A 23,577-nucleotide genomic window follows, 5' to 3' on the forward strand; every position below is an offset into this window, starting at 1 on the left:
ATGCTCCAGAAAGTCTATCTGCTCAAAGGAAGGTCAGTTTTGTAGCTTCTGTAACGAGCTAAAGTGTTTTCAGATGTGTGAACATGATTGCACAAGGGTTTTCTAATCATCAATTAGCCTTCTGAGCCAATGAGCAAACACATTGTACCATTAGAACACTGGAGTGATAGTTGCTGGAAATGGGCCTCTATACACCTATGTAGATATTGCACCAAAAACCAGACATTTGCAGCTAGAATAGTCATTTACCACATTAGCAATGTATAGAGTGTATTTCTTTACAGTTAAGACTAGTTTAAAGTTATCTTCATTGAAAAGTACAGTGCTTTTCCTTCAAAAATAAGGACATTTACATGTGACCCCAAACTTTTTAACGGTAGTATATACATATGTATACATATATATATATATATATATGTATATGTGTGTGTGTATATATGTAAATATATACTGTGTATATATGTAATCTATGCTTATATATTTAGATGTATAAATTACATAGAAAAATGTACTAATTTTTAACGAATACATTCAATATATATTTATAAATATGTATACTGAATATACAGTGCCCTCCAAAAGTATTGGAACAGTGAGGCCAATTCCTTTATTTTTGTTGTAGACTAAAAACATTTGGGTTTAGCATCAAAAGATGAATATGAGACAAGAGATCAACATTTCAGCTTTTATTTCCAGGTATTTGCATCTGGATCTGATACACAACTTAGAAGATAGCATTAATTGTAATGGAACACAACATTTTTAGGTGAGCAAAAGTATTGGAACATATAAACTTAAAATAGATTAAAGTGAATAAGACTTAATAATTAGTTGCAAATCCTTTGCTTTCAATAACTGCATCAAGCCCGTGAGCCATTGATGACATCACCAAACTGTTGCATTCTTCTTTTGTGATGCTTTTCCAGGCTTTCACCGCAGCCTCTTTCAGTTGTTGTTTGTTTTGGGGGGTTACTCCCTTCAGTCTCCTCTTCAGCAGGTAAAATGCATGCTCTATTGGGTTTAAGTCTGGAGACTGACTTGGCCAGTCTAAAACCTTCCACTTCTTGCCCACGATGAACTACTTTGTTGTTTTGGCAGTGTGTTTTGGGTTGTTATCTTGCTGCATGACAAAGGATCTCCCAATCAGTTTGGTTGCATCTTTCTTTAAATTAGCAGACAAAATGTTTCTGTAGACTTCTGAGTTAATTTTGCTGCTGCCTTCATGTGTTACATCATCAATGAAGATGAAAGAGCCCGTCCCAGAAGAAGCCATGCAAGCCCAAGCCATGACATTACCTCCGCCGTGTTTCACAGATGAGCTTGTATGTTTGGGATCACGAGCAGATCCTTTCTTTCTCCAAACTTTCGCCTTTCCATCACTTTGGAAGAAGTTAATCTTTGTCTCATCAGTCCATAAAACTTTTTCCCAGAATTTTTTGAGGCTCATCTCTGTACCTTTTGGCAAATTCCAGCCTGGCCTTCCTATTCTTCTTTCTAATGAGTGGTTTGCATCTTCTGGTGTAGCCTCTGTACTTCTGTTCATGAAGTCTTCTGCGAACAGTAGATTGTGATACCTTCACTCCTGCCCTCCGGAGGTTGTTGCTGATGTCACGAACGGTTGTGTTAGGGTCTTTCTTTATAGCTCTCACAATGTTTCTGTCATCAACTCCTGATGTTTTCCTTGGTCTACCTGTTCGACGTCTGTTGCTTAGTACACCAGTGGGTTTTTTCTTCTTCAGGACATTCCAAATGGTTGTACTGGCTATGGCCAATGTTTGTGCAATGGCTCTGATTGATTGTCCATCTTCTCTCACATTCACAATTGCTTCTTTTTCACCCATAGACAGCTCTCTGGTTTTCATGTTGGTTCTACCTCTAAATGCAGTCTGCACAGGCAAAACCTATCCTACCCAATCTGAAACTGCGCTCAGACATTCAGTGCTATTTATTGTTTGAATAATCAATGTCATTGGGAGACATCTGGGCAACAAAACACACTTGTCAGTCACATGTTCCAATACTTTTGCTCTGATGAAAAATGGGTAGTTTCAAACAAAATGTGCTATCTTCTAAGTTGTGTATCAGATCCAGATGTAAATACCTGGAAATAAAAGCTGAAATGTTGATCTCTTGTCCCATTTTCATCTTTTGATGTCAAACCCAAATGTTTTCAGTCTACAACAAAAATAAACAAATTGGACTCACTGTTCCAATACTTTTGGAGGGCACTGTATATATATACATATATATACTGTATGAATATATCTACATCAATACTATTAACACATGTTTAACTATATACTTAAATGTATATATATTTATATATACTGAACACATATATATACTGTATAAATAAAACTATATTAATACTATTAACAAATGTTTAATTATATACATATTTAAATGTATTGTTCATTAAAACTAAGTAAAGTTTCAATGTAATTAAGATAGTTCACAATTTAATTGGACCAAAAATAATATTTCACATTTAATTCATGAAGTGATCTAAAATGGGTGTCCAAAAGTATAGTTCAGCTTTTTGAAGCTTGCTTATATTTGCATATTGTAGAAAACAAATTCAAACCCAGCGTAAATTTGAAAATAGAAAAAAAAAAAAAACCTGGCAAGTTGACAGCAATTGTAATAACATTAAAGTTTGTCTTTCAATACATAAATATTCACAAAATGTGTCTCATATTTGGACACCCCTACTGTATGTTATTTATTCAATTGCTCTTATAATTAATTTTGGAACAGCAAATCCTTTATTCAAAAAACAACACTCTTAAGAACAGATATTATTCATTTGTATTATTGTTTAAAAAAAGACTTTGAACGTCATAATATTGTCAATGATGCAACAAGGAAAATAGCGCTGACTAGACACTTCTGTAGGTGCACCTGCACGATATAATGACATCCAACACAAGAGCTGTTACAAATATGCTTCCTTTATAAAGTCTATTGCAGTGGTTGTTCCTGTTATTGTGGTGTTTAGCTGCAGGAGAGGCACATTATAGCACTGCTACACCTAAATATTAAACATATTGACCGAATAAATGTTTGTCAATCTAAAACAGAGCTGGGTAAATTAATGCGGCCCGTTGAGCTTTTCTATCTGGCCTGCCGGACATTCCCAAATAATGTTTTTAGACCTTTAAGATGGAAAGTGTAGCTGCCATTATGATGTGCAGGGATTTTTTAAAATGACCGCAAGTCTTAAACTATACAAAGTATTTAAATGGTGGCATTTTGCATGATATACTAGTTACTATGGTCATCTAATTAGTTATTATGGTAATCTAATTGGTTACTATGGTACTCTATAAGTCACAGCAGCTCAGACCAGACACCAAGCAGTGTGGGTGGGGAGTGTTTCCACAGAGTGTTTCCAGAGCCTGAAATGTGGGAGTCAGGGACAGACGCGGAAGGAGATTTTGACAACAAAGTTCTAAAGCTTAGTGATATCAGATTGTCTGTGGGTTTTTTTTAAACCATTCGTGTTTATATTTTGCAATTTTGTTGCGTTTCGCTTGATTGTGGATGGAGAGCGGGTGTGATGTTCATATGTTGTCAATATTCAGTGTTTTACCGTATATAGTTAATATTATCCCACATTCTTTATTTTCATGTACATTCTGGGTCTCATTCAGTTAGACATTTTTTCATTCCATTCTGTTTAAGGTGGTCTGTCATAACGTTTTTAGCATTCGATCAGACATTATTGTCAAGTTTTGTATTAGTGTTCCTAAAAATAAGTATACCGACCCCCCAGACACATTTTTTTCCTCTAAATTTGCCCGCCTAAGCCTGATCTAAAGTAAAGTGGAAACGATGATGCAAAGATTGTACAGGCGTACCTAATTAAGTGGCCAGTGAGTTCAAAAGTCACGTTCACATTAGTGCAGGATGAAAAGGCAGACATAGTCACACATTTCAGCAGGGATTGGAGGTTCAGCTATGTGTAGTAAAGGTAAGCTGCCAGGCCGACCATGGAAACGGGCAGAAGGAAGAAGAAGGTGAGCTGCAGCCCTAAGAAGGTCCAGGACAACAAGGCATTGACCAGCATGGAACAGGAGATGACGAATAGTCGCGTGATGCCGCTGCCGTGCTTCAGCACCACGGACATCAGGAGGCCGTTCGCCGCCTGCCCTGCAATGATGGCCCAAACGGGCCAGGAGTATCCTTCTAGGAAGCTCTTGTCGCTCGCCAGGGCGGAGAGGGACGACATCCCGTTGATGAGCACACCAAACGCATAGAGGTAGAGGTTCTGTTGGCTGAGTGGAAGATTTTGGCTCTTCAGCGTCCTTTCTGTGTAAACAGCCGCCAGCCCAGAGACGCAGCAGTACACCGACATGAGGAAGAGCCCCCATGCGGTGATGTAAAGCCTGGCCGCCGCCCCCTCCGCTGGAGCCAGGCTGCTGTAGCTGTGGCACGCTCCCGCCGCCATCAGGAGCCCCAGACTGAACCACTGACCCCGGCGCAGCCTCCTGCCGAGACACAGTGAGTAAAGCAGAGCCGTGGCGGCGATTTTAAGGTTGCTGAGGACCTGGAAGGAGCTGGGATCCATGTAGGCCTGCATGAGGACCACCAGGTTGTTGTTGAGGGCGTACAGCGCGGCGGGGACGGCGTACGGGGCCGCCAGGGCCGGGGAGGGACGGGCAAGCGAGGCGGACGCACCGTCGGTTGCGGCGAAAGCGGCGAACGAGACGAGCAGCTTGGTCAGCTCGATCATGACCACGCAAGAGGAGGGGTCAAAGGGCACGCGCTGGTCCACTTTGCTCAGAGCGATGAGAGGCGCGTGAGAGCCGTAGATGAATACCATCACGCACAAGAGGGCCCCCCATTGGAGCCTCGTGAGCCACCGTCTCCTGTGCCTCGCCCTCTCACTCCGGATCACAATCATTATCACCAAATTAGAGAAGCAAAAACATGGCAGGCAGGAAGTCTTTCTTGTTTGAGTCCAGTCAGTGGCTCTACTTTGGCCCTTTTGTCAGGTTGCTAAGCAACTCTTTCACCGTCCTTTCAATATTGGGCACTTGGTAGTTCTGCGCCGCGTACATGCCAGTGATGGTGCCCAGCAGCACGCCCACGATGGCGGAGGAGCGCAGCTTGGCCGCCACGTAACCAGCCAGGAAGCCCTTCAGGAACGGCGCCCCAAACAGCGAGCCCCCCTGCGAGCGAGAGGAATTCAATACATCAACACTTAACAAAATAAAAACATACTCAGATTAGATCTTCAACGCTTGAACATTCATAATTGATAAATGAGCGGTTTTACACCAACATACTTTTATAGGCGCACGCAATTTCAAACTACTTCGACTTCAAGCACACCTGTGAAGTGAAAACCATTTTAGGTGACTACCTCTGAAGCTCATCGAGAGAATGCCAAGAGTGTGCAAAGCAGTAATCAGAGCAAAGGGTGGCTATTTTGAAGAAACTAGAATATAAAACATGTTTTCAGTTCTTTCACCTTTTTTTGTTAAGTACATAACTCCACATGTGTTCATTCATAGTTTTGATGCCTTCAGTGACAATCTCAGGGTTTCCCACACATTCATTTATTTGTGGCGGCCCGCCACGAAAGAATTACGTCCGCCACAAATAAAATAAATTAATTAATTAATTAAAAAAACATTTATTTTTATTTTTTTTTGTCCTGTCCAGCTTCTCAGGCAAATCATATAGTTGATGTAGATGCCCATATAGGCTGTTCAGATTTACTTTACAAAAGAGAAGTGTAGGATCAAGATTTTTGAAGCTCTTTGTTCAGTGGATCAGATGTTTGATGAAGCTGTGTGTCTATCTACCACCACTACTGTTTTCTGTTTATTTGTTACTGACTGTGGCAGGACACCTCTGCCTCTGTTTCCCTTTATGTTGCTGGTAAATAATATGCTTGCAGTAGTAAGCTTAAGTTAAATTATTTAGTATGCACTAATTAAAGGGGCAGAGCTTTGAGACATTTTAGCTTTTATATTTTATAAGATATATTTTTTGTAAGAACCACAATTAATAAATATATTTCAGTGAATAACTTATTGTTCAAATCTGTATATAAATATGTACATAAAGTGTTGTAATTATATTGTAAAATGGATGGATGGATGGACGTTTAAAACAAAACTGTTATTAATTAGTAAGCATACATTTTTTTAGCCTTTTTAGAGAAAATCAAATCATTGTAGTAAATTATGCAAATTACTCGATGATGTCATGGTGACCACGCCCCCACCGCCACAGGTATCTTGGCAGTCTATAGGAAACACTGAATCTACAATGTAAATACCGTATTTTTTGGCGTATAAGTCGCTCCGGAGTTAGGGATGTCCCGATCCAGGGTTTTGCACTTCCGATCCGATACCGATGTTGTTTTTGCACTTCCGATCCGATACCGATACTGGCCTATCCAAGCATGTATTAAAGTTTAAAGTTTTTTAGCCTACTTAGTTGTCAGATTCATGTTGAAAAGGGTTTTAGTACTCTTGATAACAACTAGCCAGCTCAATTAGGTGAGTTTGAATAATACACAATGGTTGGTAACAAGAAACTGACCTGTTTATTCAAGGATAAACACAAAATAGACAAAATTATACATGACAAACAGAAATGGCATCATTGAACAGTATAAAGTGCAAATAATGCTGTAAACATTGTTAAAAAAAAGCAAAACACACAATCAACCTGAGTGGGATAAAATGATAAAATGTCCCCCGACTGCAGTCCGAGCATAATGGGGAGATTCTTTCTAACAAAGACGAGCATGGAAAGCCCACTTTACTCACGAGAGATAACGGCTCATCATCCAGAATTATTTCCTCTGCAATGACTCTAGTTATCCCCTGGACTTTAGCACTGTTCAGCTGCAGTATGTCACGCTTCGCCAACGTTTCTGTCACTTAGTTGGGTAGGACCTTTTTTTTTCTTTTCGTCAGTTTTCTTTAGAAATGTTTCATATTCTTTACGGTGGTATTTCGCTAAATGCTTGATCAGATTTGTTGTATTAAAATGTCTTACAACTTTACCACCACGCCTGACTTTATTGTGGCATGTTTTGCACTCCACCTCTTCATCTTTTTCGCTTTGTAGGGTAAAATAATCCCACACAGCTGACATTTTTACCGGTAACTTCCGCTCGCCTTTCGGAACCATGAACCGGCATCCGCTTCCGATTAGGACGGTTCGGACACAGACCTGTGGATGTGTTGAAGGTAGGGATGTCCGATAATGGCTTTTGGCCGATATCCGATATTCCGATATTGTCCAACTCTTTAATTACCGATACCGATATCAACCGATATATACAGTCGTGGAATTAACACATTATTATGCCTAATTTGGACAACCAGGTATGGTGAAGATAAGGTACTTTAAAAAAAAAATAAGATAAATAAATTAAAAACATTTTCTTGAATAAAAAAGAAAGTAAAACAATATAAAAACAGTTACATTGAAACTAGTAATTAATGAAAACTAGTAAAATGAACTGTTAAAGGTTAGTACTATTAGTGGAGCAGCACGCACAATCATGTGTGCTTACGGACTGTATCCCTTGCAGACTGTATTGATATATATTGATATATAATGTAGGAACCAGAATATTAATAACAGAAAGAAACAACCCTTTTGTGTGAATGAGTGTAAATGAGTGTAAAAAAAAACAAAACAAAAAAAAAACGATACTGATAATAAAAAAAACGATACCGATAATTTCCGATATTACATTTTAACGCATTTATCGGCCAATAATATCTCTAGTTGAAGGTGTGCTGGAAAATGCGGAACGGAAATAAGGGAGCAGCAGAAAAGTGGAATGTATTATTTAAATCGGTGCGTTGGAAAACACGGACCGGAATTTCTTAAAAAACTGGATCTGGATCGGCATTTTCCCATGCCTTGCCGATACGCATTTTTTGGCAAATATCGGCGGCCAACCCTATCCGGAGTATAAGTCGCACCGGCCGAAAATGCATAATAAAGAAGGAAAAAAACATATATAAGTCGCACTGGAGTATAAATCGCATTTTTTGGGGAGAATTATTTGATAAAAGCCAACACCAAGAATAGACATTTGAAAGGCAATTTAAAATGTCTAAAGAATAGTGAACAACAGGCTGAATAAGTGTACGTTATATGAGGCATAAATAACCAACTGCTATGTTAACGTAACATATTATGATAAGAGTCATTCAAATAACTATAACATATAGAACATGCTATACGTTTACCAAACAATCTGTCACTCCTAATCGCTAAATCCCATGAAATCTTATACGTCTAGTCTCTTACGTCAATGACATCAATAATATTATTTGATATTTTACGCTAATATGTTAATAATTTCACACGTAAGTCGCTCCTGAGTATAAGTCGCACCCCCGGCCAAACTATGAAAAAAACTGCGACTTATAGTCCGAAAAATACGGTAGTCATGAAAATAAAGAAAACGCATTGAATGAGAAGGTGTATCCAAACTTTTGGCCTGTACTGTATGAATACAATACATTTGAAAATTGTGCAAGATAGCACTTTATGGACATAAGAGATAAACAAATAAAAACAAATGTAAGAATTTTGCAAGGGGGCACCTGATGGCCATAAGACGTAAATGCACTCTTTGTCCATATAAATAAAAATAGTGTTCGTAGTTTTGTTGGCCAACAAAAATAAAAAGGAGTGATACCTCTCACATCGAATACAGAATCTTCACAGCCGGCGTTCAATTCGATGACAAAACGTTATAGCTTGTATTGATGTTATTTGAACACTGATACAGTTTGCAGTTAAATAAAGGACAAGTTAGCATCCCAGTAAACAAACTAAAGACTTTATAAACAAGTTGAGGCAACGTTTTCCGACACATCGCCTGCTGCATGTTTGCTCACCTCATTAACTCTCAGTCTCAGCAGCTGATGGACGCTGTATTGAGAAAATGAATAAATCAAAACGTTTTGTCCTTCGCTGTTTACATTTAGTGGGGAACAGATGCGTCTCCAATATTGTCCACACCTGTCGCCATCTTCAAAACAACGGTGCGCTCTTAAACGCACGCCGAGACTCCACGGAAATTAAGCAAAAGAAACGGAAGTTAAACCAAATGCTCCGCTTTCTTTACCCCGAGGGTAAATCTCTGTAGCACAGTCCGTATAGGTGTGTTCCGCCATGTTATTTCAAGCTGAACGACGCAAGTGCCAGCGCTGCTAAGACGCCATTTCCTGGAAGTAAGCAGTGTTGCCTAAAATGCATTAAATGACGCTTTTTCGGTAATCAAAAATGTAAACAGTATTACTAACTGTCCTGAAGGTTACCGCTGTTTATGGGATACTGGAAGTCGCTCGAAATTGCGTGCGCCCATATGATAATGATGATTAAAGTCATGTTCCAAACCATCCACTCCCTGTGTTATAGTCCAGAGATTCTCAAACACTAGCTGACAAAATACTTGATTCAAATTTCACTTTCCCATATTCAAACACAGGGTTACTGTTCAAACTGTGTGTAATGTTACAGTGGCCAAAATATGGAATATACTTGTTAAATAAAACCTCTACCTTGTCTTAGAAGCATTTAAGTCCCATCTTAAAACTCATTTGTATACTCTAGCCTTTAAATAGACCCCCCCTTTGAGACCAGTTGATCTACCGTTTCTTTTCTGCTGAGCCCCCCTTTCCTTCGTGGAGAGGGGGGGGGCACAGATTCGGTGCCCACAGATGAGGAGCTAGCTGTCCAAAGTCGGGACCCAGGGTGGACCACTCGTCTGTGCATCAGTTGGGGACGTCTCTGCGCTGCTGACCTGTCTCCACTCAAGATGATCTCCTGCTGGCCCCACTATGGACTGGACTCTCACACTATTATGTTAGATCCACTATGGACTGGACTCTCACACTATTATGTTAGATCCACTATGGACTGAACTCTCACACTATTATGTTAGATCCACTATGAACTGGACTCTCACACTATTATGTTAGATCCACTATGGACTGGACTCTCACACTATTATGTTAGATCCACTATGGACTGAACTCTCACACTATTATGTTAGATCCACTATGAACTGGACTCTCACACTATTATGTTAGATCCACTATGGACTGGACTCTCACACTATTATGTTAGATCCACTATGGACTGGACTCTCACACTATTATGTTAGATCCACTATGGACTGAACTCTCACACTATTATGTTAGATCCACTATGAACTGGACTCTCTCAATATTATGTTAGATTCACTATGGACTGGACTCTCACACTATTATGTTAGATCCACTATGGACTGAACTCTCACACTATTATGTTAGATCCACTATGAACTGGACTCTCACTATTATGTTAGATCCACTATGGACTGGACTCTCACAATATTGTTAGATCCACTATGGACTGGACTCTCTCAATATTATGTTAGATTCACTATGGACTGGACTCTCACACTACTATGTTAGATCCACTATGGACTGTACTCTCACACTATTATGTTAGATCCACTATGGACTGGACTCTCACACTATTATGTTAGATCCACTATGGACTGAACTCTCACACTATTATGTTAGATCCACTATGAACTGGACTCTCACACTATTATGTTAGATCCACTATGGACTGAACTCTCACACTATTATGTTAGATCCACTATGGACTGGACTCTCACTATTATGTTAGATCCACTATGGACTGGACTCTCACACTATTATGTTAGATCCACTATGGACTGAACTCTCACACTATTATGTTAGATCCACTATGAACTGGACTCTCACTATTATGTTAGATCCACTATGGACTGGACTCTCACAATATTGTTAGATCCACTATGGACTGGACTCTCTCAATATTATGTTAGATTCACTATGGACTGGACTCTCACACTACTATGTTAGATCCACAATGGACTGGACTCTCACACTACTATGTTAGATCCACAATGGACTGGACTCTCACACTATTATGTTAGATCCACTATGGACTGGACTCTCACAATATTATGCTCGATCCACTCGACGTCCATTGCACCGGTCGCCCAGGGGGTGGGGGTCCCCACATTTGCGGTCCCCTTCAAGGTTTCTCATTGTCATCCCATTGGGTTGAGTTTTTCCTTGCCCTGATGTGGGATCTGAGCCGAGGATGTCGTTGTGGCTTGTGCAGCCCTTTGAGACACTCGTGATTTAGGGCTATATGAGTAAACATTGATTGATTGATTTTTAATGGTTACTTAGGCCTACATACTGTAATCTGATGTTGATGTTTATGGTGGTACTTGGACAGCCACGTTTTAATACTTAGTGAAACAAGTTTGGAAACTAATGTTCTAGTAATGAATAATAACTTACCTGAGGAACTCCTGCGGAAATTTCGTTCTCGACTCGCTTCTGAATTTCTGCCAGTTGATTTTTGAGCTGAGTCAGGTCTTTCAACTGTTTCAGGGGGTCCTAAAAAATGTAAAAAATGTCTTTCACCGTAAAGCTAGGCACTGCGTTAAACTAATTATTCAGATTTGTTAATGCAAAAATGAATTAGTGCACAAATAAATATAATTTAGTAAAAGTTTAAGGTCACTGAAGACGGAGTTAAATCATCATTAAAATGAGTGATTTCAAAGCAAGTTGGCAGATAACGTCTCCCTTACCTCCTTCCTTGTTATAATAATTATGGACCAGTTCAAGAAGATGAATTAATGCCACAGAACGCAGCGCCTCACTCACCTTGCCATCCGCCATCTTTTCTCATCGAGTCGATCACAGTTCGATTAACTAGCCTATTCTGTGCCTTTTGATTAGTCCGGTCTTAGTTCTTCGCAGGCTACAACTATGTTCACTGCAGTGCCTTTAAAGACAACCATCAAATATAAACAGAACCTTCTTCGCCTACTTCGACATTCCAGATGCAAATAATGCGCAAATGTGACAGTTGCATGACATATTTGGAGTGTCTCCGGAACGCAAGTGTCACCTTCACGTGTCAAAAACGTCCTTCCTGATTGGTCCGCGCTTCCATATCCGTGCCTGTGATTGGCTTAGAACCTTAGCAACATGTCGCCATGTTTTATTTTGGGGGGGGGGGGCAGTCGACGGCGAACGAAGCTTACATTGCAGACATTTATCCTTCATAAATGTCTCACTTTAATGATACCGGTTGTAATATTTTAATATTGAGCGTACGTTTATCATGTACAGCCTTTTCGGCGCGTTTGACGTCCTTCTTCCTTCGTACCTTGAAGCGCTTTGGACCGTATAAGGTAAGACTTCAACAAGAAGCCATTTCATTGGACAATAATGTTGGAGTGCAGGCAGTATGAAGACAGGCCATTAACGCTACTTTTATAACATGCCTCCTTTATTTACTTCTCCTGGTATTGTCATCAGTGTTATCTCTCTTCTGGGTTACTAGCTTTTTATGCACAGGCCTACATTATCTTCAAAGATCAATCAATCATCCATCCATTTTCTACCATCAAAGTTTATTTATATAGCCCTAAATCACGAGTGTCTCAAAGGGCTGCACAAGCCACAACGACATCCTCGGCTTAGATCCCACATCAGGGCAAGGAAAAACTCAAACCAATGGGATGACAATAAGAAACCTTGGAGTGGACCGCAGATGTGGGGACCCCCCATACCCCGGGCGACCAGTGCAATGGACGTCGAGTGGATCTAGCATAATATTGTGAGAGTCCAGTCCATAGTGGATCTAACATAATAGTGAGAGTCCAGTCCATAGTGGATCTAACATAATAGTGAGAGTCCAGTCCATAGTGGATCTAACATAATAGTGGGAGTCCAGTCCATAGTGGATCTAACATAATAGTGACAGTCCAGTCCATAGTGGATCTAACATAGTGAGAGTCCAGTCCATAGTGGATCTAACATAATAGTGGAAGTCCAGTCCATAGTGGATCTAACATAATAGTGAGAGTCCCGTCCATAGTTGATCTTACATAATAGTGAGAGTCCAGTCCATAGTGGATCTAACATAATAGTGAGAGTCCCGTCCATAGTTGATCTTACATAATAGTGAGAGTCCAGTCCATAGTGGATCTAACATAATAGTGAGAGTCTAGTCTATAGTGGATCTAACATAATAGTGAGAGTCCCGTCCATAGTTGATCTTACATAATAGTGAGAGTCCAGTCCATAGTGGATCTAACATAATAGTGGAAGTCCAGTCCATAGTGGATCTAACATAATAGTGAGAGTCTAGTCAATAGTGGATCTAACATAATAGTGAGAGTCCAGTCCATAGTGGATCTAACATAATAGTGAGATACCAGTCCATAGTGGATCTAACATAATAGTGAGAGTCCAGTCCATAGTTGATCTAACATAATAGTGAGAGTCCAGTCCATAGTGGATCTAACATAATAGTGTGAGAGTCCAGTCCATAGTGGATCTAACATAATAGTGAGAGTCCAGTCCATAGTGGATCTAACATAATAGTGTGAGAGTCCAGTCCATAGTGGATCAAACATAATAGTGAGAGTCCAGTCCATAGTTGATCTAACATAATAGTGAGAGTCCAGTCCATAGTGGATCTAACATAATAGTGTGAGAGTCCAGTCCATAGTGGATCTAACATAATAGTGAGAGTCTAGTCTATAGTGGATCTAACATAATAGTGAGAGTCCCGTCCATAGTTGATCTTACATAATAGTGAGAGTCCAGTCCATAGTGGATCTAACATAATAGTGGAAGTCCAGTCCATAGTGGATCTAACATAATAGTGAGAGTCTAGTCAATAGTGGATCTAACATAATAGTGAGAGTCCAGTCCATAGTGGATCTAACATAATAGTGAGATACCAGTCCATAGTGGATCTAACATAATAGTGAGAGTCCAGTCCATAGTTGATCTAACATAATAGTGAGAGTCCAGTCCATAGTGGATCTAACATAATAGTGTGAGAGTCCAGTCCATAGTGGATCTAACATAATAGTGTGAGAGTCCAGTCCATAGTGGATCTAACATAATAGTGAGAGTCCAGTCCATAGTGGATCTAACATAATAGTGAGAGTCCAGTCCATAGTTGATCTAACATAATAGTGAGAGTCCAGTCCATAGTGGATCTAACATAATAGTGTGAGAGTCCAGTCCATAGTGGATCTAACATAATAGTGTGAGAGTCCAGTCCATTGTGGGGCCAGCAGGGGATCATCTTGAGTGGAGACAAGTCAGCAGTGCAGAGACGTCATCAACTGATGCACAGATGAGTGGTCCACCCCGGGTCCCGACTTTGAACAGCAAGCGCGTCATCTGTGGTCACCTAGTCTGTGCCCCCCCCCCCCCCCCCCCCTCCTGCGCAGAAAAGAGACGGCAGATCAACTGGTCTAAAAGAGGGGTCTATTTAAAGGCTAGCGTATACAACTGAGTTTGGGGCAGTGTAGCTCGGTTGGTAGAGTGGCTGTGCCAGCAACTTGACGGTTGCAGGTTCAATCCCCGCTTCCGCCATCCTAATCACTGCCGTTGTGTCCTTGGGCAAGACACTTTACCCACCTGCTCCCAGTGCCACCCACACTGGTTTAAATGTAACTTAGATATTGGGTTTCACTATGTAAAAAGCGCTTTGATTCACTAGAGAAAAGCACTATATAAGTACACTTCACTTTAAGATGGGACTGAAATGCTTCTACTGAGGTAGCATCTCTAGCTGTTACCGGTAGGGCATTCCAGAGCACTGGAGCCCGAATAGACGCTACTTTTAAAACAGGGATGTGCCGGCGTTTTGATATAGTCAATACCTCATTTATTTACTTCTCCTGTTGGCCGATATTCTATATTATTTTGTAATCACCGACGCAGTGTTATCTCTTCTGGGTTACTAGCTTTGTATACACGGGCCTACATTATCTTCTAAGATGTGTGTTGTATGTTTACATTTCCATTTAAATGGGTTTGTTCACTTTGCATCACATCATAATACGTGTGTGTTATTCATTACGTTTTATCCTCTAATTCAGTGTTTTTCAACCTTTTCTGTGCCAAGGCACATTTTTTTCATTTGCAAAATCTTGAGGCACACCACCAGCAGAAAACATTTAAAAAAATGAAACTCAGTAGCCGATATTGACGGTAAAAAGTCGTTCTCGCAATTGTTGGATATGAATTCAAACCATAACAACCAGGCATTACTGTAGGTCTTGTCTCAAAGTAGGTGTACTGTCACGACCTGTCACATCACGCCCTGACTTATATGGAGTTTTTTGGTGTTTTTCTGTGTGTTTTATTTTAATTCTTGTCTTGCGCTCCTATTTTGTTGTTGATTGTCATGTCATGTACGGATGTAATTTGTGGACGCCGTCTGCTGCTCCACACGCTGTAAGTCTTTGCTGTCGTCCAGCATTCTGTTTTTGTTTCCTTTGCAGCCAGTTCAGTTTTAGCTTAATTTTGCATAGCCATCCCTAAGCAAGTGCCTTTTCTTAGTGGCACTTGCCTTTTGTTTATTTTTGGTTTAAGCATTAGACACCTTTTTACCTGCACTCTGCCTCCCGCTGTCGCCTGCAAATTGTGATCACGACAAACCATGTTCCCGACATCTACAAAGCAATTAGCTACCTGCTGCCACCTATTGATATGGAAGAGTATTACACTGTTACTCTGCCGATCTCTAGACAGCTCATACACTCAACAACGGCACATTTGCGGATTATAATTACTGATTTGCAAAAAATATTTTTAATCCAATTAGGTGAAATGACATAATCTCCCACGACACACCAGACAATATCTCACGGTACACAAGTGTGCCGCGGCACAGTGGTTGAGAAACACTGCTCTAATTATACTGTTTCCAAACATGGCTTTGTCCATCAAAAAAAATTCAACTGAATTAAAACATTTTTTTTTCAATTTAGTATTAGATCCTGGGCCATCATGGAGAAGGTGGAGGTCTATGAGGTAGTGAAGTTGACAGAGGAGGTGGAGAGCTCGTACATACAAGCGACTTCCTCCATGAAAAGAAAGCGTAAAAATAAGGATGAAAGTGAGGTGAAACCGAAGAAGCCGAGGTAACGCCCACATCTCTAATGTCCACACAACCCTATCCCCTCCATGATGAGTGTTAACATGGACTCTCCGTCCCACAGGTCGGCCTACCTGCTTTACTACTTCGATGTTCATCAAATCATGCAACAGGAGATGCCAAACCAGCCGCAGTCTGAGATCAACAAGCGAATCAGTGAGAACTGGAAAAGGCTTAGCGTGGCAGAGAAAGGCTTCTATCTGGAAAAGGCCAAGTTGGAGAAGGAGGGAATTGATACAGTAAGGAAAACACATTTTATATTTTTTGTGTGTATAGCAGTGTTGTTTGTCTTGGTGATCGCCAACAGCCTATTTTCCCCTGACTAAAATGAGATGATGCCGAATAAAAACAAATGCACGTTGACTGAGACAATGACTATATTATTTGACATTTTAGTCAACGAATAATTGTTGACCAAAAAATCAATAATTTTTTATTTTGTCTTGTCGATAGGTGGGATTAAAGCTCCACGATTTAGAGAAAAAGTCTAATTGTGTTTTTGTTTTTCCAAAATTGCTATTGCAATTTGCAGTTAACCCACAGCCCATCCAAAGACCTTCCAGGCTTCCGTAAAATCCGCCCGAGGGCTAGTTACTTCATCCTGGCCAAAGATCACCAGGCAGGAGGTTCTCAGGCAGAACCTTTAGATCCTCCGGCTGAGGAAGGTGTGCCCTCTTTGACGCAAGATCCCAAAAAGGCCCAAATGCTTGGCTTGGCCTGCAAGGTGGAGGTTTCTCAGAGGTTCACTGCCCTGGATAACCTTGGGAAGCACACAGAAGACACGTTACCAGCATCCCCCTCATCATCCATCATGTCGGTGTCCGGGGCGGCTACAGATGTTTCTTTCTCACAGAGCTCTGTTGAGGCTGACAGTGTTGGGATAAAAGGAAGTGAGATAGGAGATGCTCCTGGTGTTAACAGTGTGATGACAAGGGAGATGACACAGATGGTAGCCATCGTCCCTAATCAGGTGACATTTACATCCACCATTCCAACTCAAACCTCTCAGTGTTTACCGATGAATTGAAGTCTTCCCCCACCTCATTTCAGCTTGGGCTTAACGCTGTGGGCTCTGTAATGATGGTTTCAATGGGAGCCAAAGAAGAGCCCAATGCTAGGCCTTCATACAAAATGGTAACGTTTTCACAGCAGCCACAGCAAACTGAGCATGTATAATAACATTTGCTCATTTTTCTAGCCGGTGAAGACGTACACCAGAAGAGGTCGTGGGAGGTGTCTGAATCCCAGCTGTTCATTCGTGTACGTCACCCGCCACAAGCCAACTAAATGCCCTGAATGTGGGAGCCACCTTGGCGGGAAATGGATAGCTGCAGTGAGTACTGTCAATACTAATGCAACGTTGTGATGTGCGATCAATTACAGGGTTTCCGTGGGTCATTCAAAAGTATTAATAGTCATTAAATGGATTTTGCAAAAATTAAGGCCTTAAAGGCCTACTGAAATGATTTTTTTTAATTTACACTAGGATAGCAGATCCATTCTATGTGTCATACTTGATCATTTCGCGATATTGCCATATTTTTGCTGAAAGGATTTAGTATAGAACGACGACGATAAAGTTCGCTACTTTTGGTCGCTGATAAAAAAAAAAGCCTTGCCTATACCGGAAGTAGCGTGACGTCACAGGAGCTAGTATTCCTCACAATTCCCCGTTGTTTACAATGGAGCGAGAGAGATTCGGACCGAGAAAGCGACGATTACCCCATTAATTTGAGCGAGGATGAAAGATTCGTGGATGAGGAACGTTAGAGTGAAGAACTAGAGAAGCGGTGCAGGGTGTATCTTTTTTCGCTCTGACCGTAACTTAGGTACAAGGTCTCATTGGATTCCACACACTCTCCTTTTTCTATTGTGGATCACGGATTTGTATTTTAAACCACCTGGGATACTATATCCTCTTGAAAATGAGAGTCGAGAACGCGAAATGGACATTCACAGTGACTTTTATCTCCACGACAATACATCGGTGAAGCTCTTTAGCTACTGAGCTAACGTGATAGCATCTGGCTCCAATGCAGATAGAAACAAAATAAATAAATCCCTGACTGGAAGGATAGACAGAAGATCAACAATACTATTAAACCATGGACATGTAACTACACGGTTAATAATTCTCAGCCTGGCAAAGCTTAACAATGCTGTTGCTAACAACGCTGAAGCTAACTTAGTAACCGGATTGATTGATTGATTGATTGATTGAGACTTTTATTAGTAGGTTGCACAGTGAAGTACATATTCCGTACAATTGACCACTAAATGGTAACACCCGAATAAGTTTTTCAACTTGTTTAAGTCGGGGTCCACTTAAATTGATTCATGATACAGATATATACTATCACAGAGCTATGATAAAAACATTAGCGCTCCACCTACGCCAGCCAGCCCTCATCTGCTCATCAACACCCGTGCTCACCTGCGTTCCAGCGATCGACGGCGCGACGAAGGACTTCACCCGATCATCCGTGCGGTTGGCGGCTAGCATCGGCTAGCGCGTCTGCTATCCAAGTAAGTACTCCTTGTTGTGTTGCTACAGCCAGCCGCTAATACACCGATCCCACCTACAACTTTCTTCTTTGCAGTCTCCATTGTTCATTAAACAAATTGCAAAATGATTCACCAACACAGATGTCCAGAATACTGTGGAATTGTTCGATGAAAACAGAGCAGTTTGTATGGTGACACATTGGGTACGAATACTTCCGTTGCCGTCGTGACGTTACGCGCATACGTCATCATACATAGACGTTTCCAACCGGAAGTTTAGCGGGAAATTTAAAATGTCACTTTATAAGTTAACCCGGCCGTATTGGCATGTGTTGCAATGTTAAGATGTCATCATTGATATATAAACTATCAGACTGCGTGGTCGCTAGTAGTGGCTTTCAGTAGGCCTTTAAAGACATTAAATGACATTAAATTTGATGGTCAAAGGTCTAAAAAAAATGTAATACAATTGTAGGCCTGGACCGATTAATTAATAAATTAAGTAAACTAATCAAACAATAACTGAAAAAGAACTCCATAACTTCTAAGTCATAGATACATTGTTACGACTCTTATTCTTTTCTTTGATTTTGCTTTCAAACTGGGTACAAGAGGTCTCACTCTGCATCGCTCTCAGCACCTGAGCACGTTTATTCGACAGTGGAATTGCATGAACAGAGTGAGCCTCTTCTCAGTCATCCTCAATCTTTGTTTTGCTACACGCAGGCGGGACCTACTTGCAGTTCTCTTCCACACGTTCTCCTGTAGTGCTTGTATTAAACAATGGCATCTGAAGCGACCATCACTTTAATGTTGGCGGTGGAACTAGAACTTTTCAACAGTCACATTTAATGAACACATTTGCTTCGAAACTACTTCGAAATTGTGTTGTAACAAGCTGACCAATCACAGCTCTTTTTTTTCTGCCTTTTATTTCAACAACAATATGAGACACAAAATTCAAACAGTCAGAACAAACAAGTAAACATGTCTTATTGTTTCAAAATGTGTACATACGAATAATTTTTCTCTAGAAATTGAAACAAAACTATCACAAGGAAACAGAAGAAACATAAAAACATGTGCTAGGGATCACAAAAGAAAATAGAAAAAAAAATAATAATAAAAGCATCATATTACAATTTTTTAAAATGTCGTCTTTGATGGAAATTGGCTTTATAATGTCTTTTAGGATGTAGGAAGTTTTCACACCTTTTTGTTTTTCTTAGTCATCATTAGTGAACGCTGATGTGAAGCTGGTTGTGTACGTGAAGGTCTGTGGGAGGGTGTGTTGGGGGAGGAGCAAGACATGACGTGAGAGCATATTTCAGCCTTTAGCGAACACATGCACGGACATCGCCTCGCTTGTTGCGACTCTCTAGTGAGAATCGCTGCTAATGAAGTAACAGAAGTTAGTAGGAAAAAAGATGATTACAAAACCAAATGTCCCTATCTGGGATTATTTCCTCTTCAAACCGAAAGAGCAACATGAGTTCATCAACATGGACGGACAAATGACCACGTATGCCATGATGGCATGAAAAGACATCCCGACCTAGTTTTTCCAACTGGGGGAAAACCAGCACTTCAAGAAGTTCAATATTTATTGAAGTGCAATTTTTGCTAACAGATTGAGTCCATTTTATTTTTGTTTGTTTATTTACGATACCTAAGTTATTGACCTTGATTACATGAATGCTTCATTTGGTCCCACAGTAATGCTGGCAATAGTGTTGTTTATTGGCAATCATTTGTGGGACAATTTAACGTCCAGCAAAATTTGTTTTCAGCCGAGGTGTAATCATTACTGGTGTAGCCCCTGTTTCGAACTTGGGTCCTTCAATGAGAGGGCAGCGTGCTAGCTACCGAGCTAAAAACCCGAACTGTTAAAACTCAATATGCTGCACTGCTTTTAATGGGGAACTGCACTTTTTTTGGAATTTTGCCTGCCCTTGGAGCTACAGTGCGGGCACGTGGGCTGTGCGCGAAAGGTGAATGTGGCGGGGGGTCAGTGTTGGCAAGGCGCGTAAGCGACTGCAGACATGTGCCATACCTTTTTCGCGCACCAAACCCTCCCTCAGCTACGATGGCCGCAACCGGTCGAAACAAAGGCGCATCAAAACATACCTTTATGGCGGTATTGTCTCAAATATATACCTCTTTCTAAAAAAAATACCTCTATTAACTGCAATACCAGTATACCGCCCAGCCCTAATACAGAGGATGAGCTACACGTTTTCAAAGCTGTGTGCTTAACAGATCCAGCTCTAGTAGAACACTCAGCATCATGCAGCAGTATTGCTAAGTGCTAAACAAGATATAACAACTACAGTGTTTCCCATAAACTGCCAAGATACCTGTGGCGGTGTGGGCGTGGCTATGGGCGTGGTCACCATGACATCATCGAGTAATTTGCATAATTTACTACAAATATGATTTTCTCTAAAAAGGCTAAAAAATGTATACTTACTAATTAATAATAACAGTTTTGTTTTAAACGTCCATCCATCCATCCATTTTACAATATAATTACAACACTTTATGTACATATTTATATACAGATTTGAACAATAATTTATTCACTGAAATATATTTATTAATTGGGGTTCTTACAAAAAATATATCTTATAAAAATATAAAAGCTAAAATGTCTCTTAAAGCTCTGCCCCTTTAATTAGTGCATACTAAATAATTTAACTTTAGCCTACTACTACAAGCATATTATTTACCAGCAACATAAAGTGAAACAGAGGCAGAGGTGTCCTGCCACAGTCAGTAACAAATAAACAGAAAACAGTAGTGGTGGTAGATAGACACAGAGCTTCATCAAACATCTGATCCACTGAACAAAGAGCTCCAAAAATCTTGATCTACAAGTAAATCTGAACAGCCTATATGGGCATCTACATCAACTATATGATTTGCCTGAGAAGCTGGACAGGACCAAAAAAAAAAAATTAAAAAAAATAAAAAATTTTTGTGGCGGCCTTAATTCTTTTGTGGCGGGCCTCCACAAATAAATGAATGTGTGGGAAACACTGAACTATGACCATAATAAAACAACCACTCACTGTACATCTCATTGGGTTGCTGACTGATTGGACGTTCATTTATTCCCGTTAAGATCAAGATTAATCATAATCCACCCGGAGGCAACAAAAAAAAAAGGTGGCCGCAAAGGAGCATTTTTTTGTGTGTTTCTTGCCATATCTGGGTCTAAATTTAATGTCAAAGTTGACCAACTTCTCTGTTTATATACTTGGTTAATATTCAGGCCACAAGATGTGATGAAATGGAGTCTTGCTGTTGTTTTTTTTTAGAGGGCTTTATGGGCGCGTTTGAGTACTTACATTAGCTGCATTGTTAGCCACCTCATTCTTGCCATATATTACAAGTTAGAATGCATAAAAAATAAAAATGTGTGCTCTTGTCTTACATAGGGATAGTGAATTATATGCAAAACTCTAAAAAAGTGCAGTTCTCCTTTCCAGGTTATCAGAGAGTGCGGTGTACCAACGTACACATGGCCCAGCCACACTGGCTGGCCTCCGTTACACAGGTTTATACAATTGATGGACAAACCTTGTTATAGATATAGATTTATTGTCTTTTTTTTTTCTCCTTAAAGGCCTACTGAAAGCCACTACTAGCGACCACGCAGTCTGATAGTTTATATATCAATGATGAAATATTAACATTGCAACACATGCCAATACGGCCGGGTTAACTTATAAAGTGACATTTTAAATTTCCCGCTAAACTTCCGGTTGAAAACGTCTATGTATGATGACGTATGCGCGTGACGTCAAACGTTGAAACGGAAGTATTCGGACGCCATTGAATACAATACAAAAAGCTCTGTTTTCATCTCATAATTCCACAGTATTCTGGACATCTGTGTTGGTGAATCTTATGCAATTTGTTTAATGAACAATGAAGACTGCAAAGAAGAAAGTTGTAGGTGGGATCGGTGTATTAGCGGCTGGCTGCAGCAACACAAACAGGACGACTTTGAGGTGGATAGCAGACGCGCTATCCGACGCTAGCCGCCGACCGCATCGGTGATCGGGTGAAGTCCTTCGTCACACCGTCGATCGCTGGAACGCAGGTGAGCACGGGTGTTGATGAGCAGATGAGGGCTGGCTGGTGTAGGTGGATAGCTAATGTTTTTAGCATAGCTCTGTGAGGTCCCCTTGCTAAGTTAGCTTCAATGGCGTCGTTAGCAACAGCATTGTTAAGCTTCGCCAAGCTGGAAAGCATTAACCGTGTAGTTACATGTCCATGGTTTAATAGTATTGTTGATTTTCTGTCTATCCTTCCAGTCAGGGATTTATTTCTTTTGTTTCTATCTGCAGTTAAGCCCGATGCTATCACATTAGCTCCATAGCTAAAGTGCTTCGCCGATGTATTGTCGTGGAGATAAAAGTCACTGTGAATGTCCATTTCGCGTGCTCGACTCTCATTTTCAAGAGGATATAGTATCCGAGGTGGTTTAAAATACAAATCCGTGATACACAATAGAAAAAGGAGAGAGTGTGGAATCCAATGAGACAGCTTGTACCTAAGTTACGGTCAGAGCGAAAAAAGATACGTCCTGCACTGCACTCTAGTCCTTCACTCTCACGTTCCTCATCCACGAAGCTTTCATCCTGGCTCAAATTAATGGGGTAATCGTCGCTTTCTCGGTCCGAATCGCTCTCGCTGCTGGTGTAAACAATGGGGAAATGTGACGTCACGCTACTTCCGGTACAGGCAAGGCTTTTTTTATCAGCGACCAAAAGTTGCGAACTTTATCGTCGATGTTCTCTACTAAATCCTTTCAGCAAAAATATGGCAATATCGCGAAATGATCAAGTATGACACATTGAATGGATCTGCTATCCCCGTTTAAATAAAAACAAATCATTTCAGTAGGCCTTTAAAGCCAACTGCGTATACCCTGTGTGGGTTCATCCAGCTTGGGGCAGGTCTGAGCCCTCTTGTCTGTGAGGAAGGTCTTTCCTTCATTTCCTAATTAAAACCCAAACTTCAAAAGTGGCCATCAGTTCACCT

At 40.6% G+C, this 23,577-nt stretch overlaps 3 protein-coding genes across 4 annotated transcripts in view; 1 reads left to right on the top strand and 2 right to left on the bottom strand.

The window, feature by feature from the left end:
• Positions 1 to 2,933: 2,933 nt before the first annotated feature.
• On the bottom strand, positions 2,934 to 4,906 carry slc35a4 (solute carrier family 35 member A4). The gene has a single exon (XM_062045951.1). It carries the CDS (start codon positions 4,904 to 4,906, stop codon positions 3,959 to 3,961), a length of 948 nt encoding a protein of 315 aa, XP_061901935.1. The 3' UTR covers positions 2,934 to 3,958.
• Positions 4,350 to 23,577, top strand: part of hmgxb3 (HMG box domain containing 3) — a 41,170-nt gene continuing 21,942 nt past the window's right edge. The window contains exons 1-6 of one of the 2 annotated variants that reach the window (XM_062045950.1): positions 4,350 to 4,503; positions 15,854 to 16,006; positions 16,085 to 16,259; positions 16,553 to 16,990; positions 17,071 to 17,154; positions 17,219 to 17,353. In XM_062045950.1, the coding sequence (XP_061901934.1) occupies positions 15,873 to 16,006; positions 16,085 to 16,259; positions 16,553 to 16,990; positions 17,071 to 17,154; positions 17,219 to 17,353 (966 nt within the window). In that variant the 5' untranslated portion in view covers positions 4,350 to 4,503; positions 15,854 to 15,872. Of the gene's footprint in view, positions 4,504 to 12,073; positions 12,245 to 15,853; positions 16,007 to 16,084; positions 16,260 to 16,552; positions 16,991 to 17,070; positions 17,155 to 17,218; positions 17,354 to 23,577 lie in introns of those variants that run through there. The other variant, XM_062045949.1, reaches the window with a different exon arrangement.
• LOC133649141 (SLC35A4 upstream open reading frame protein) lies at positions 4,977 to 11,989 on the bottom strand. Its single transcript, XM_062045952.1, has 3 exons — positions 11,712 to 11,989; positions 11,340 to 11,438; positions 4,977 to 5,174 (listed from the first exon to the last, which is right to left on the bottom strand). The coding sequence occupies exons 1-3, from the start codon at positions 11,724 to 11,726 to the stop codon at positions 4,977 to 4,979; spliced, it is 312 nt and encodes a 103-aa protein (XP_061901936.1). The 5' UTR covers positions 11,727 to 11,989.

The sequence above is a fragment of the Entelurus aequoreus genome, linkage group LG04 (assembly GCF_033978785.1).
Source record: "Entelurus aequoreus isolate RoL-2023_Sb linkage group LG04, RoL_Eaeq_v1.1, whole genome shotgun sequence".
NCBI classification, from domain to species: Eukaryota; Metazoa; Chordata; class Actinopteri; order Syngnathiformes; family Syngnathidae; genus Entelurus; species Entelurus aequoreus.